This window comes from Lagopus muta, chromosome 6 (genome assembly GCF_023343835.1).
Source record: "Lagopus muta isolate bLagMut1 chromosome 6, bLagMut1 primary, whole genome shotgun sequence".
Taxonomy (NCBI): Eukaryota; Metazoa; Chordata; class Aves; order Galliformes; family Phasianidae; genus Lagopus; species Lagopus muta.
The window spans coordinates 38,153,247-38,167,833 of record NC_064438.1 but is presented as its reverse complement, the minus strand read 5'-3'; the positions used below and the strand labels follow the sequence as shown (position 1 = coordinate 38,167,833).

The 14,587-nt window shown below is 45.4% G+C and overlaps 1 protein-coding gene across 4 annotated transcripts in view; it reads right to left on the bottom strand.

Annotated features, from left to right (window-relative positions):
* Positions 1-14,587, bottom strand: part of FLVCR2 (FLVCR heme transporter 2) — a 32,888-nt gene that overhangs the window by 1,842 nt on the left and 16,459 nt on the right. Inside the window, exons 4-10 of one of the 4 annotated variants that reach the window (XR_007377988.1) lie at positions 13,495-13,562; positions 12,660-12,763; positions 8,248-8,358; positions 7,682-7,787; positions 7,089-7,200; positions 6,617-6,672; positions 4,377-4,473 (exon numbers count right to left, since the gene is read on the bottom strand). Coding sequence is in view for 3 of the 4 variants with exons in the window: in XM_048950220.1 (XP_048806177.1) it covers positions 6,102-6,242; positions 6,617-6,672; positions 7,089-7,200; positions 7,682-7,787; positions 8,248-8,358; positions 12,660-12,763; positions 13,495-13,562 (698 nt within the window). In the remaining variant the exon portion in view is untranslated. The other 3 variants (XM_048950221.1, XM_048950222.1, XM_048950220.1) reach the window with 3 other exon arrangements.

The window sequence follows — 14,587 nt, the reverse complement described above, 5'->3', positions numbered from 1 at the left end:
CAGAGAGAGAAAAAGAAAATGGTTAGGCTCTTGGGTGGCCACACTTGGGCACTACACTGAGGGCTCAATCCAGGAGTGCACCTGGCTCACTCTTTCAGAACATTCCATGCCCAGACAAGGGACACTGCAGGCAGCAGAGCAGAGCAATGATCCCACTTCTCTAAAGCTGCTTGCAGGAGTCCTCAGATGATGTCACAGCAATACAAGATTGACCTCAAAGTGGTGAAGCTGCAGGGTCAGTTCTGTGGGCAAGGGAAGAAATGGGAACTCTTCCTTCACGCCATGGAGAAGGGCAGTATCTGTGGGAGCCCCAGAGAAGTTGCACCCTGTGCACTCTCTGTATCTTACAGCAGGAGGCTCAGCACAGCAACTAGCTCCAATTCTGACTTTTCTCTGGCATGTCTGAGGCTTCTTCATCTCCCAGGCTGCTTTTTTTTTTTTTTCTCCCCTAAATCCCCTGAAAGAATTAGCCTGATTACCTGAACTTTCCTACAATTTCTGCCCTTAAAACAGAAGCAGCTGTACAGTCATTTCACAGAGGAAAAGCAAGGGCAACACAGCTTGCTGCCAAATTAACACAACCTGGGGCTGCATAAAACAGCTGAACTTCTGCAATTCCAATTCAGCCTCCCTGGGTAGGGCCGCATCAGCCCCTCTTGCTGCATCCTTGAAGGCTGAGTTATGATTATACCTTACACTCCCAGGTCCCCCAGCAGGTTTCAGAAATCTCTTCAAGTTCTGGCTAGATACACTGAGACACCTCAACTGTCACTGATTTAGAAGACAGCATGCAGACCTGTAAGGGTAAACATGGGTCTTCTACGGCCTGGACTCTGAGTTAACTCACTGCAGCACAAGACTGAGACCTGAGGCAGGAGTCAGAGGTGCACAAATAGGTTTGCATCCACAGTGCTGTTTGAGATAAGCCCAGGCAGCATGAAAGCAAGAGTTACAAAACAGTTTCACTCCAAGTAGCTTCTTACACAAACAGCAGCTGAAAAGGTTTTGGAGAGGTCAGCAGCAATATCCGAATGCAGAGTGAGACCAGAAGAGCTTCAAAGACATGCCTGGAGGCAAGAGCCAGGAAGCACACAAAAGGAAAAACTTCCCATCGGCAGGAAGAATTGCATGAAGCAGTGCTAAAGGTAGGAGAAACAGGAAAGCTGCATTTAGGCTTGAGAAAAACCGTGAGTCATAGAAGCATGCTGGCAGCTCTGAACAGGCTCCCCAAGCACCTCTGGGAACTCAACACTTCTGTGCTATGGAGATACAGGGGTGACGGTTTAGGCCAGGACACTGGGCTCCATGCCTTGGGACAGGAAGGCTGCTCCCACAGGTGGGAGACACAGTACTAGAAAAGGACATGCAGGTGGCTGCCCATGGCTTTGCAAGAAGGCTGCTTGCCATACAGTAAACACAGAGAAGGTGCAGGGAAGTCTAAGAAACAGGAGAGGGCGCACACACTGTGCCTATTATGCAAAATTCCATCTTTTTTTTTTTTTACTGGCAGTATTTCACTAGAGCTGGAGCATGCTCCAGCTTCCAAGGGACTCCAGTATGCTACAGGAGTAGAATGCTTTCCACGGTGTCGTGGCCAGCCTCTAAATTACACTATCATAGGGATGAAAAGGCAACATAGTTTTGGGTGTTCCACTGAGATTCAGCAGACCCAACTTCATACTGGACAAATGCACAACCATCAATACATGGTACTGAGCCCTGACTGAGTCCTGACCTATCCAGGACACAGTTTGAGAACACAGCAGAACTTAAGCCTCGTTTTAAGCAAATCCCTTATTATGGCTGCATGTCTAGGATGGCCACTGACCTGCTCAGAATCACCTACACTCGTTAGTGCTCAGCCCTGTTGGTAGAGTAGCACTTCAGACAAAAGTTTTGAATTTTATTGCAATTCAAAAGCCAGGACAAGCCAGAAATCACTTTTCCACCTACAGTCTGCTATCAAAAATAGGCTCTTGATGCACACAGACACACAAACCCACAAAAAACCTCCTACTATATGAAATCGATGTAAAGTTTCCTGAATACACTTCAATCCAATTTGTATATTCAAAGAGAGCTAGCAAAGCCCAGTCTGAAGGAAAAGACAGTAAAGACACCTTGAGATTCTGCACAAGCAAACAAGCACGATAACTTGTTTCTTAAAAAAAAAGAAAAAAAAAAAGGATTCACATAAGCTTAGAAGTATTTCCAAAGAATTGTTGCTTAAGAGCTTTCTTGTAGAAAGGCACTTCTGACTTAAAACAATTACAAAAATCAGCAAAGATGTTTATTGCATAATGTAAGGAAACAATAATGGACAGTTTGCATAGATGCTGGAAACCAGGAACAGATGAGCACAGGCTGTACGCAGCATAAACATGACAATAATATGGATCCCAATTCACTACTGTGAAACACCAAGATAGAATGCTGGAATGGCTTCAGATACACTTACAGTAAAATATAGCCCATTTTACATGATAATGAGTCTTTGTGGGCATTTGATTCAAGTGTCCTGAGATACAGAAAGCTAACCCTGCTGATGCTCTAGGAACTGACACAAATGAGAGGACTTTTGGAACTACATTACAGACTTCTCAATAGAGAACAGTGTTCACAATGCCATTTAGATCCACTACAAGTTCAATTGCAGCATCTGTTTAACCTTAAGCAGCAAAAAGGCACTGACAGAAGACAAAGTGCTCGCGAGCACAAGGCAGGTCCTGCAGGAAGAGAAGGAAACCATCCTGCAGTGTTGACAGTCACCAAAAGCTCTGACAGGCAGCTGCCTGGAAGCTGTGGTTCCTGGGCAGACAGTGCAGGCAGATAACAATACCGACTCTTTTCGCTGATGCTGTGGCATTATACATTCCTCTTCCCTCTGACAAAGTCAGCTGCTCAGCCAGATTCTAGACTTTCTATTTCATCACCAGAAGATACGACTTAGTGAAGATCTTTCTGTATGAGAATTAGCATGTGTATGTTTCTTTTCTGTATACTCTGTGAAATCAGACTGTTTCACAGTCCTACTCTGCACCAAAGCTGAACATCCAGTTAGAAGCTGTGACAGTTCTCCACCCAATCATTTCTATTTTCACACCAGAAAGATTCAAACCTTGCTAGGCCCAATACCGGATGACAGGTCCCACACAGAACAGTAAGTCAACCATCCACCTCCACCATGGGACTGCACTGCTGCTGGGTCAATATATAAAAAAAACATGCTGTCATCAACAGGGCTACACAACCAGCATTACAGTGGACAGGGTGCACAGCTACACAACTCTGCAATCTCTGCAAGCTCACATCTGACTCTGAATGTGTTTTCTCCTTGCAATAGCTATAACACAGCATGCCCGAGCCTCACAATGCCTGTTTTGCAGCTGGGATGTGAGCAGTAACACTGGCAGTTGTACCAAGACAGGACCATTACCAGTGAAGACAACAGCATAAGATTCAGACATCAAAAAAACTACCAATATACTAGAACAGGCTTGCTTAATTCATGCAGCTACAGCTCCTCAGCTACCTCATCCCAAGCGAACACGATAGATATATGCCAGCTAAAAAAGTCATAGACATGGGGACAGCTTTAGAAGTGCTCAGCCCAGAGGCAAATCTTGCCTAGTGCATGTAACTGCTCCTCATGCTTGCATCAAAGTGTGGCAGCTTTACACTCCCTGTACTCATGCCCTACCTTAGCGGGTTTGAGGCGGTTTTCTCCAAGAGACCCTTGTGGCTTCTGTCTGTTAGTCCCATAGATCATGGCCACAAGATGATACACACATTTGATGAGAACCACAGGGTAGCCCAGTTAACCTGGCAGAGCAGCCAGCCAGCATGCAAAGCAGAGAGCAGTGAGTAATAAAGCACCACACCCAAAGCAACAGCTGAGAAAATGCCAAGTGCCACTAAGATTCACAGAAAGACATGCACAGAACTTTACAATTTTCAGGTGCTTATATACCAAAAGGCACCAACCCAATGACTTTGTTATTGGTTGTGAAGAAAGCCAACTCTTCTACAGAGCTCCTGGTACCACTTCCAGACAAGATCTGGATGGTAAAAGTTACATCCAAGAAGGGTCTCCGAACACATTTCCTCTCCCCTGTAACTTACTGTCAATTCAGTTCTTCATCTGCTCCAATACCAGGCATTGCAGTGCTGCACCTCTTTGAATGCCTCATCCAACACAAGCTTGGTGGGCGTTCACTACCCTGGAAAGCTGTCTTATCTTTCCTCTCAAACCCATAACCCAGGAAGGGCAGCTGTCACCACTCCATGCCTGCTGTTGCTGTCCCAGAAGTATCATTGGCTTGGTGCCTGTGCCACCCGTGAGTTTTCAGACAAGCAAATTAGTGTGATTCTCCTACCTTTGTATGTGAGCTAGTAAACAGGAATGGGAATTGATGGGATTGGGGTTACAAGCTACAGTCCATAAGCCGTGATCTGATTGCTGCCTTGAAGTCTCTGTAACAACAGCCACAAGTCAGATCCCAGAAAACATGGAGGCAAGTAGTGAAGGGGAGGAAAAAAAAAAAGAACAGGTAAGAAAGAAACCAGTACAAACACCCAAGCACAGGTAAGTCAGCCATGCCACATGGCAAAGCTCCAGTGTACTGACACTAACAGAACTCCCCACAAAGGCAGCACACTGCGCCTCTGCCTACCTGGTTGAGGGATCCATAATAATGCAGAATACCAGGTTCAGCCTCACTTCAATACGTCAAGCATTTGACGCTGGCTGTTAAGCCTGAGAAATAACCTGGTATGCCCAGCCATTTGTAGTGGAGGTGGAAGAGGTGTCTATCATGACTTCCACAGAACATGAGTCCTCAAGGGAAGGTGCTGTCACTGAAGTTTTTGACTGATGAGACCCACTACCTCATATGCATCCCTCTGGTTCTTACTGCAGTCAGTTTTGGAAGCTTTTAGGGTTACGGAAGTGACCTGTACTACTTCTGTTCTGGTCTCAACACCTCCTCTCCAGTAGCAAACTCTTACAACTTTATTTTAGATTTATACAAAAAGTGTCAAAAGAGTACAATTCATCTGGCAAGATAAACGCCTGACAAGAAGGGAAAGGGCCTCAATGCCACTAGGTGACACAACCTTGATATTTTCTGGATCTTCTACAAACATGTTATGAATTAACTGTGTCACCAGAACTCTCATGACAACCTTGCCGCCAGAGGGCTTGAAGAGAAAGGATGGCTTACCTTACATTTTATCTTGTTTCATCACTGCTAATCATGGTGATGATTACAGATTACATGATGAAACAGACTGCTTGTTACCCTAGCTCAACTGAACTAAGTCTCTTCCCATTAAGTCTACTCATACCAGGATTCCAGGAGAGCAGCAGTCTTCTATCTTAGTTGCGTAAACCCTGATGCTTACCATTCCTACAATCATCTGAAGTTGTCAGCCCCGGAGCAGAAAAAGCAAGAACTATTCTTAAGTTGAGACAACAGGAGACGCCACTCTACCCAAACTAAGTAAATTTACACCCTTTACTTTTCCCAGTCTACTCTAGAACTTTATGCACAACAACTACCCACAGCAGCATCAATTCCCCCTACTTATCCTACTTTCTGCCTTTATGCTCAGATAGTTCTATAAAAACAAAGCAAACAAACAAAAAGGCATATATTTTGTAACTGAAAATCCACCTTCCTGAGGAACTGATTGGTCTCTCTCCAGATTGGACTGGCAAGATTAATGGGAGAAAGGCAGCATCATCTGCTGAAAAAACCTGACTTGAGCCAGCAGAGAACTGAGCTTATTCACTTTTCTAGTCATGGTCGCTGATGGCTTCATGATGCTTCCGTTCGCTGATGGCTGAACGGACATCTCTGCGAACATCCTAGAAGAGGAGTCCAAAGTATTAAGGAGAAGTGCCCCAAGAAACCACCAATTTTCTTCCTCTCCCTGCAGGAAGAACTTCTGAGAGTATCCACTGCAGTTCATTCACTGGAGGCCCTCTCCCACGTGCAAACAGCTGCAGTAATTGCAACATCACACCACAGGGATCTGCTACCCTGCCTTCTGACACAAGCTAGAAGCTTTGCCTACACCACTACATGAAGTGTAAGGAGCTACACTGCTGAAGCCCTGATTTGGGTTTTGCCACTCACTTTCCTCCTGTCCTGAGCAAAGAACTCCACTTTGCAGCTAAAGACAGGGATGAAGAGGAACAACCTGCCTGTCCAGGGAGCTGGAAGAGTAGTTACCCAGCTCTAAACAAGACAAAAGTTTGGTTAGAGGAGAGAAGCCAACACAACTCTGTCCCACAGCTGTCTTTAACTGAGAACAACACATGTAAAGCTTGGCACACTCCCAGAAGATCAGAGCCCACAGAGTATGCAGATCATTAAAAGTAAGCCAGCAGAGGCTCCCAGCAGCTGGCAAAACTGAGATTACATCCACCTGTCTGAACATGCCAACAAAGAGCTTCCCCACAGGCTGGGCAAGTGGTGGGACAATAAAATAGAATCACAGCTACAATCGTAACTCAGAAAGGGGCCAGCTCCATTCCCAGAAGGGAGAGCGGCTGAGGTTTGTCTGAGCCAATAGCAGGTGCATAACAGAGACTGAAAGGAGAATTACTCACTGTGTGTTCATTTTCCACATTTGCCTGCTGTCTTCGGAGATCAGCCCTAATGAATGCTTCAACAAAGAGAGGAAGAAAAATGTGAAGGTAGTTTTATTTCCATGCAGATCCCAAATCAATTTATCTCATGCTCAAAGAGGTAAAGAGGCCCAAGGAGAATTCATAATGGTGAGCAAGGGAAACCACTGTCCCTAAAAAGGAAGACAGCACATCTATATGGTGCAATAAGGAGTCTCTGTCCTTCCTTTTTCAGAAAGTACATCTTGGAAACCCCAAAAAGCAGCCAGGGCAAGAAGCCTTGGATCATTTTGCAACACAAACCAAACGCTTCAAGAAGTACTGTGACACTGCCACAGGGCTGCTGTGTGGGTTCTGCCCTTCCCTGAAAGTACTGCCACCCCTCAAAGCCCTTCAATTCACATGCCAAGTTCAAAGGGAAAAGTCACAGCAGAACACTCAGAAGTTTAATTACCTGTCATAATGGACCCCAGGAACAGGAAGGAACAAAGAAAGAGATTTCCTGCCTTTGTCTCAAAGTGATCTATGATCTTCCCTTGGCCAATGGTGAAGGCAATACCGAAGATCTACAAACACAAGGTCAAGCTGTACTGTTATAAAGTAGCCTGTGCAGCTTCTCTGCTTTATCTTATCAAACTATCAGAGCACACAGGCCTGACAAGCTGTTGCCCTCGTTAGGCTAAAGTTTTGTTATAAACACGTCCAGGGATACCACCTTTCAGCTGATGATAAGACAGGAGACCCTCAAGGCTGAAAGCCCATCTCTGGGCAGAGGGCAAGACCTCTCTTACTGAACTGCTAGGAACAATGATGGAAAAAGCAAGGATGACTGGCATCCTGATGGACATTTTTCTTAACGAAAACGGTGAAAAGAACGGGTGCCAGTAAACAAATGCCACAAGGATCGCTGCTTGAAAAGCCAGGTTCTGAGGTGCTTAGATCTGCAGCAATAATCACGGACAAGAAATGGGATTCAGGGCTGGAAACTATAGTTTGATATCTCTGCCTATTAAAAAAAAAAGAAAGAAAAAGAAGAAAAACACCAACCTGTGCTGAGACATTAAGGAGCCCTGATGATGTTCCTTCTGATTCTGGGTATGTCAACTCTGCAGCAAACTCAAAGCCCAGGGGAAGGTACCCTGTCATGAAAAATCTGTAAAGAAACACACAGAAAAGAAAACTCAGTGACTACTAGGAAGAAAACTGAAGAGGCACAGTGTATCACAGATGCCTGCTGGATGCTGGACTTTTGCTCGGGACATTTCCCGTATCATTGCCACAGCCCACACAGCTGCCTGACTCTTTGTGGCACAGGTCTCCCTCCTCCCCACACTTTTGCTCACAGCCTCAGGCATGGAGCCAAGCCTGCAGGAGGCTGCGAAGAAGGAGGTAGTAAAAGCAGCATCTCCCAAAAGCAACACAGAAGGGCATCACCCCCAGCACAGTCCATCAGCCAGACAGCCCTACATGCATTTTCCTTTTGTCCTTATCCCACATGGGAGCCACAAGCAGGATGTGGCTCTCCCCAGCCCCTTCTGGGCCATGACTTTTGCCTCCCTCCTCATATCCTAGCAGCTCAAGCATGGAGGAAAGAAGCCTGTGCATGAACTTACCCTAGATTGCCTGCAGTCACAAAGACCACCCAGAGGTGGCCTAGATCCAGAGTGAAAGTGTAGACTATCATCCCCACCAGAGACATGATATAGACCACTAGTGTTGTCTGTCTGCAAGGAAAAGCACAGTCAGGGTTTTATATAATCAAATTCTCCACTTCACTCATAGATCTTGGTATATTTTGCAGCACACAGTAAAGAAAAAAGCTGTGCAGCTCTCACGCACTCCACACTCTGAATTATCAGATCTGGAGGACAGACCCTCACCTAGAACAGAGGGAAAACCAAGGATGTTGTTTCATGTGTATTTGTTTTTCAATGCACTGCAGTGATGCCACTTCTTGTGTTTGAACTAGCTTCTACATTTGGAGAGGTGAAATGTAAGCTGAATAAGAACTAGGCTCGAAGATAGAATCACAGTTTCCTGGCTGTGCTGACCAGGTTTGAATTAGATGGAATTTCCATAAACAAGAGTCCCAAACTTCAAGTCAATGCCAAAATACATTCTCATCATCATAAGCCTCCATGATGAATCTGTGATCCTCAGAAGCTTCATCTCTGCTAGCAGGGACAGTTGGCACATTGGGAAAATTGTTTTCTGCACCCCCATCCAGTTTTGGTCTCAGTGCATAAGTCTGAAGTTAGTTTCCCAGGCTTATGGTTCAAGTTTTTGAAGCAGTTTATAACTGCTTCACTATTTCTTGACAGTTGCCCATATTTGCACTTCACTCCTCAACTCCAGGCAAAGAAGATGAATGAGTTAGTGACCAGATGTGGTCAGGACCTTGTTTCATATTGATGCTATGTTAAGCTGCAAGAAGGAAGTTCCCAGAACACACAGTCCTCCAATGAGAACTAGGCTGGCTCAGAGAAGCAGGCAGATCTTGCAGTTTAAAGCAAGTTATGTTTTCCACTGGAACTGCAGAACTTAGAGGGGGGGAAAAAAATGAAGAAAACTTTTCAGTCTTGCTATGGATACCACACATTAGCAAGCTCAAAAAAACAACTAGCTCTCCTCACTGATCTGTATCCCTCAGTCACTAGACTCCAGCAGTACAAAATGAATGACAGTCACCTGCGAAAGAATGCAAGGTTCAGGACAGTGGAAGTCACACACCAAGAAATGCCCTAGATGTGCATTATTGAGCTTGACCCTACTTGCCACAGTCCCCAATAGACAGCTCTGACTGCAACTCCTGCTGCAGGAAACAGCCTCAAAGCATACAGGCAGTCTTCTGTTAAACAAGATTTTAGCAAGACTCTGCTCCCCTGAGTATATCATGGATGACAAAAAAGGAGACTTAGTGACAAGCAAGGTCCAAAATTTTGCATACAAACAAAGGGCTTAGCCAAGATGCAGGCAGATACGGGGGCACAGGGAAACAAAGGAACCCCTGGGGAAAGTCACCAAGGCAGGGTGTTTCTCATGAAGTGACCTTTTGTCAGCACATTTGCTAGTCAGAGGACAAGGAGAGTGCACTATGACTCTAGGGGCACCCAGGGCATGGAAGAATGCCTTGTTCTGCTTGATAAGGTTCTTATCATTGCCATAAATCTCTTATGGGAGGGATAAAAACATAAAGAAACAGATTCATAGAGGACATTTGTGAAAAATACAAGGACACTGTGAGCTGTTCCACAATGTCCCTACAGGGACTGAATGTTATCCTCAAGTGGGACAGGTACAGCCAGTCTCCTGGAAAGGATGTCCAATGCAGTGAGCATTGCTCGAAGTTACGTGTCCTGCTACATCACCTTAGGACAACTGGGCAGGATACGGTGAAGGCATGCCCACTACACCAGGACTGGCCTGGAAAAGGGTTACAACAGCAGGCCCAAAAGGCAGACCAGGATAGGCTGGCCACTTTTTTTCAGTGAAAACTCAAGTGTCCCGTTCTTTACCATCTGAATCTTTCCTTCTCTCCACAGATTTTAACATACTTCAGGCCTGCACAGACCCAGGTTTAAAATATCACTTAGGTCCTCTACCTGGTCAGTGGAGGGAGATGGTTATTTCTGAAGCAAATACGACAGTAGAGAGCACTGTCTGGAACTGTTAGACTGAAGGCCATGTGAATATTGCTATTAAAAGCTAAGTTCAGCTGAAGAGAAGCACTGACCCAAAGCCTTCGACTCTAAACCCGGCTCCCCTAATAAATGCCAAGGCACCCAAAGTGAACAGGCAGTCACCAGGTGTCTTTCCAGCCAGGAACCAAAGAATGCATAGGAAGTTCCATTTAACTCAGAATCAGAACATTTTACAATTTTTCAAGAGGTGCTCAGCTCTCAATCAGCAATCCCAAAGGCAGCCTGAGCTCTGGGACAGTTCACTTGTACATTTGTTTGGGTCATATCTATGCCTGTTAATTCCAAAACTAAGAACAGTGATGGGGCTGCTTTAGGGACTTGCCTGCCAAATAAAAGCAAGAATGCAAGGCCATTTGCCTGAGCACAACAGATGGGGAAAGCCTGACTTTGCACAGCCTCATCCCTGGAAGGAACTGCTGATGGGACAGTGATGATCAAACATCCACAAAAAGTGTTCTACAGTTCCTCATGTTACTAATCTCCTCCTGCTCCTCTCAATCACAGCTGGATCTCATTCACTTGCTTCTCTCTCCCTCTCTCTTTCTCTGAGCTGACTAAAAAAAGGACTTGACATCTCTCCTTCCTGATTTTCATGTGCTTACCATTTCATTCCTGACACTATCAGAGCAATGCAGAGGAGGGGGAGGGTACCTGCCTAGAACATCTGGCATCTTGACAGTTTTTTAAATAGACTTTTAAATGAGGCTAAATAAAGATTCTGTAGCATTCTGAAAAAAAAAAAAAAGAAAAAAAAAAAGCTAGTTCCACAGAAATCCTAGTTACTAGGCTGCAAAGGAGAGCAAATTCCTAGCAGTTTTTCTTCACTTAAAGCTAAATCTATACCCAGATATTCTTAGGAGCCCATTGGATAAGTTTTATGGGTGGTAGAGCTCTATTTCTCTGCACTCTCAGGCTTCTCTGCCCACCTATGTGGCCTCTTCAGCATATCCAGGATTTTATTTTCCGTCTATGCTTGCCAAACTGTGAGTTCCAGCTCTGCCTGGTTAACCACAAAGTTCTTCAGCCCTCGTGCTACTACTGAGCTCTATTCACAGAGAGTCAGGAAGACCATCCACCCAAGCAGTGCCAATTGAGGCTACCTTACCACTAACCCCAATCTGGAAAAAGACAAGTTAGTTTGCACAATTAGCTACTGCAATTCACCAAAGCTGTGTTTCCATTTCCTAGGACTGCCAAATGAGAAATAAACTCAATGGTCGTGATCTAGAAATGACAAGAGACCTACTGGTCTCTCTATTAGTCATTTGCTCCTGTCCCCTAGCACGCCCCCAGGAGTCCTCATGTTCCATTCTTTCTTGTCAAAGAAGCCCAGTTCCTCTGCATTTCTGAACCCGTACTTGATTGCTAGGCTAGAGGCCATTTCTGAAGCTGCAAGACCGCAGCTTGCCAGATTCTCCTAAGCAGCCCACAGGATAGTTTAAAGTCAGCAGCACAAGGCAGTTTAAAGGCAGTGGTACCTTCCAAGATAAAAAGCTGCTGCAAGGAAAATACCTCTCAAGTTGCCTTCAACTCATCACATGCATATCACCAGAAAAGCCCCATCCTTCTCCTCAGATAAATTATAGTCTCAAAGTGAGCAGACAAACTGGAAACTGATCACGTGGATCCCCACAAAAAAAGAAAAAGAAAAAAAAAAAGGAAAAAAAAAGAGGTGCACTCCATTCCCTGAGACACGCTATACAGAAAAGTCTGTCAGCAAGATCTGAGTGCCTGAGGACTGGGAGCTACAGGACACCCAGAGACCCTTCACTGTATCCTTGAAAATGGGCACAGTATGCTGGCCAAATCTGCTGTCTCAGCCCACTAAGCAGTAAATCCAGAACCACCCATCCACAACCTCGTCACCCCTTCCCTTGCTTCTGTCCTGAATACAGTAACATGCACTCATACAATGCCTCTGGGCAGTGGATTAAATGTGTCTTTCATTAAACAGGACAAAGATGCACAGAAGCTGATTTGTAAGGGCAGAGAAATGGTCTGGTACAGTCGCGATTCTGCTTGTGCCAAGAGCTCTCTCATCCCTGGCAAAGCAGCAGTCAAGCTATCTTATCTCTCCCCTCCCCCATGTTTCCCTAAGGAGCACTATAGCACTAGACCTCATATGGGTCCATCAAAGACTAACATGCTGCCTTATACTTGAGACTAACTGGATTCTCAATAACTATGTTTTTTTCCCTGCAAACCCTTCCCAGCAATTCAGTCTCTGGACAACCAAGCTGCAACTGCAGAGTTGCTCTCTGCAACTCTGAGGAAGGAGGAGAAGAAGAGCACAGTCACTAGCAGCAAAGAGGCAAGAGACTTACTTGTAGGTTTTGGTTTTGTCCAACCAGAGGCCAGAGATCAGAGCACCAGCCATGCCTGACAGTACAATGGTGAGTCCAATCCTGCCAGCATTCACCTCCTCATTCTGTGGGAAGACACACACAAAAACACAGGAGCCAAGTCATAGCAAAAAATTGAGGTGTGGAGAACCCAGACATGAAGAGACACCAAAGTTAGTGTCCCATACACGACTTCTTCTGTTAACTAGCTAATGAAAAGCAGCATTTGCAAGAACTCTTTTGGGTACACGCACTTTTCTCTGGGCCAGCCCAGAGAACACATGAATGCGCTGGCCAACATGAACAGGTACCCTCAGAGAAGTCAGTCTAAACTCAGTGATGCTTGATATCCGGCATCAGAATTTGGGCCACATCAACCAGGAAATCCTGGGACCCACTACAAGGTAGCATGGACAAGCTCTATTTGGCGCTCTGTCCCAGCAGTAAGCATCACAGCAGCTCAGCACCTAGAGCACACGCAGCTTTTAGGTGCAGATACACCAACAGAAATCACTGTCAGGAATAGGGCAGAGACAACTGCTAGGAGAATCTCAGAAGAGCGAGCTTATACTTGAGTTGTTTAGGGTATGAAGGAGTTGTCTTTTTTAGAGCTCCCATTCTTCACAGAGAGCTGTAAAGAACAAAAAGAAATGATGGTCTCTAGCCAGTCAGTCAATCCAGGCCAGGGCCAGTCAGAAGTGCTGCAGAAGCACTTTACTCCAGGCCAGAAGCACTGTACTTCTCACAGACTCTCCTTTGGCAGCTAATAACAGACAACGGCATGCATCAGAAGGCCACAAAGACTGGATGCACTTACTGGGTAGTGATGGACTACCATGCGGTTCAGCAGAGTGGACAGGGAGTAGAAGCAACCTGCATTCAGACCTGAGAGGAGGATAAAAATGAGGCAAATTCAGTCTGCTGCTATTCTGCTGTAGAAATGATCAAGATCATTAGGACAGCAGTCTACAGTTAGGCTGCAGAATATCAGGAGATACTACAGCTGGACAGGCTGGGTACTGGCAGAAATGCAGACCAAGGACAACTGGATCTCAGCATGCAATAGGAAGCACCCTGCAATGTCAGGACGGTTCTTACCCGAACAGCCAGAAGAAAAGCTGTGTATATTTCTAGTAATGAAAGGTTACACAAGCTCTTCATAGGGTATCAACCCCTTCCTCACAGGCAGAGGCATCTTCAGCAGTGGAGCTGAGTTTTCTCAAAGCAATGGCAAAGTATCTGCGTCAGCATCAGGTGAATCTCAGGGCCCAAGATTCAGTTTACAACAGTGCCACTGATCAGCAAGGTTTCCTTCCCAAAGAACCTGGCAGCTCTCTCCCGGCTGACAGTAAAGGACAATCTCTCCAAGCTAAGAAATACCAAAAGGCAAGAAGGAGCAGATCTAATGGCAAGCACAGACAGCACTTCCCCAGGGCACCTGGTGCATGCATCTGCATGAGGAAAGTCTTGCATTTTTACAAGATACCACTGAAGCCTGAAAAATAAAAAACAACTGTGAAAGTAATTGCCTTTCAGAAAGGGAAGTTAGATTAACTGTTAGAGGCGTCAGCCACCTGGTGAAGGTTTCTCAGTATCACCCAAGGTGAGAATGGAAACTGTTGAGGGTGATACTGGTCAAGCCATATTCAGACACCCGGCTGCAGTACATATGCAACCCTGATTGAGTTGAATGCCTTCCTGAAGGGCATGGAAAACAAGAGTGCTTTAAAAAAAAAAAATAAAATTATTATTATATTTTTTTAAACAGTAGACAAGCATATCCACGTGGGTGCTGGAGTAGCAGTACCACAACGGCTACACTCTCACCTTGGGTGATACTGAGAAACCTTCCCCAGGTGGATGATGTCTGTAACAGTCAGCTCAACTTTCTTCTCAGAAAGTCATTTACA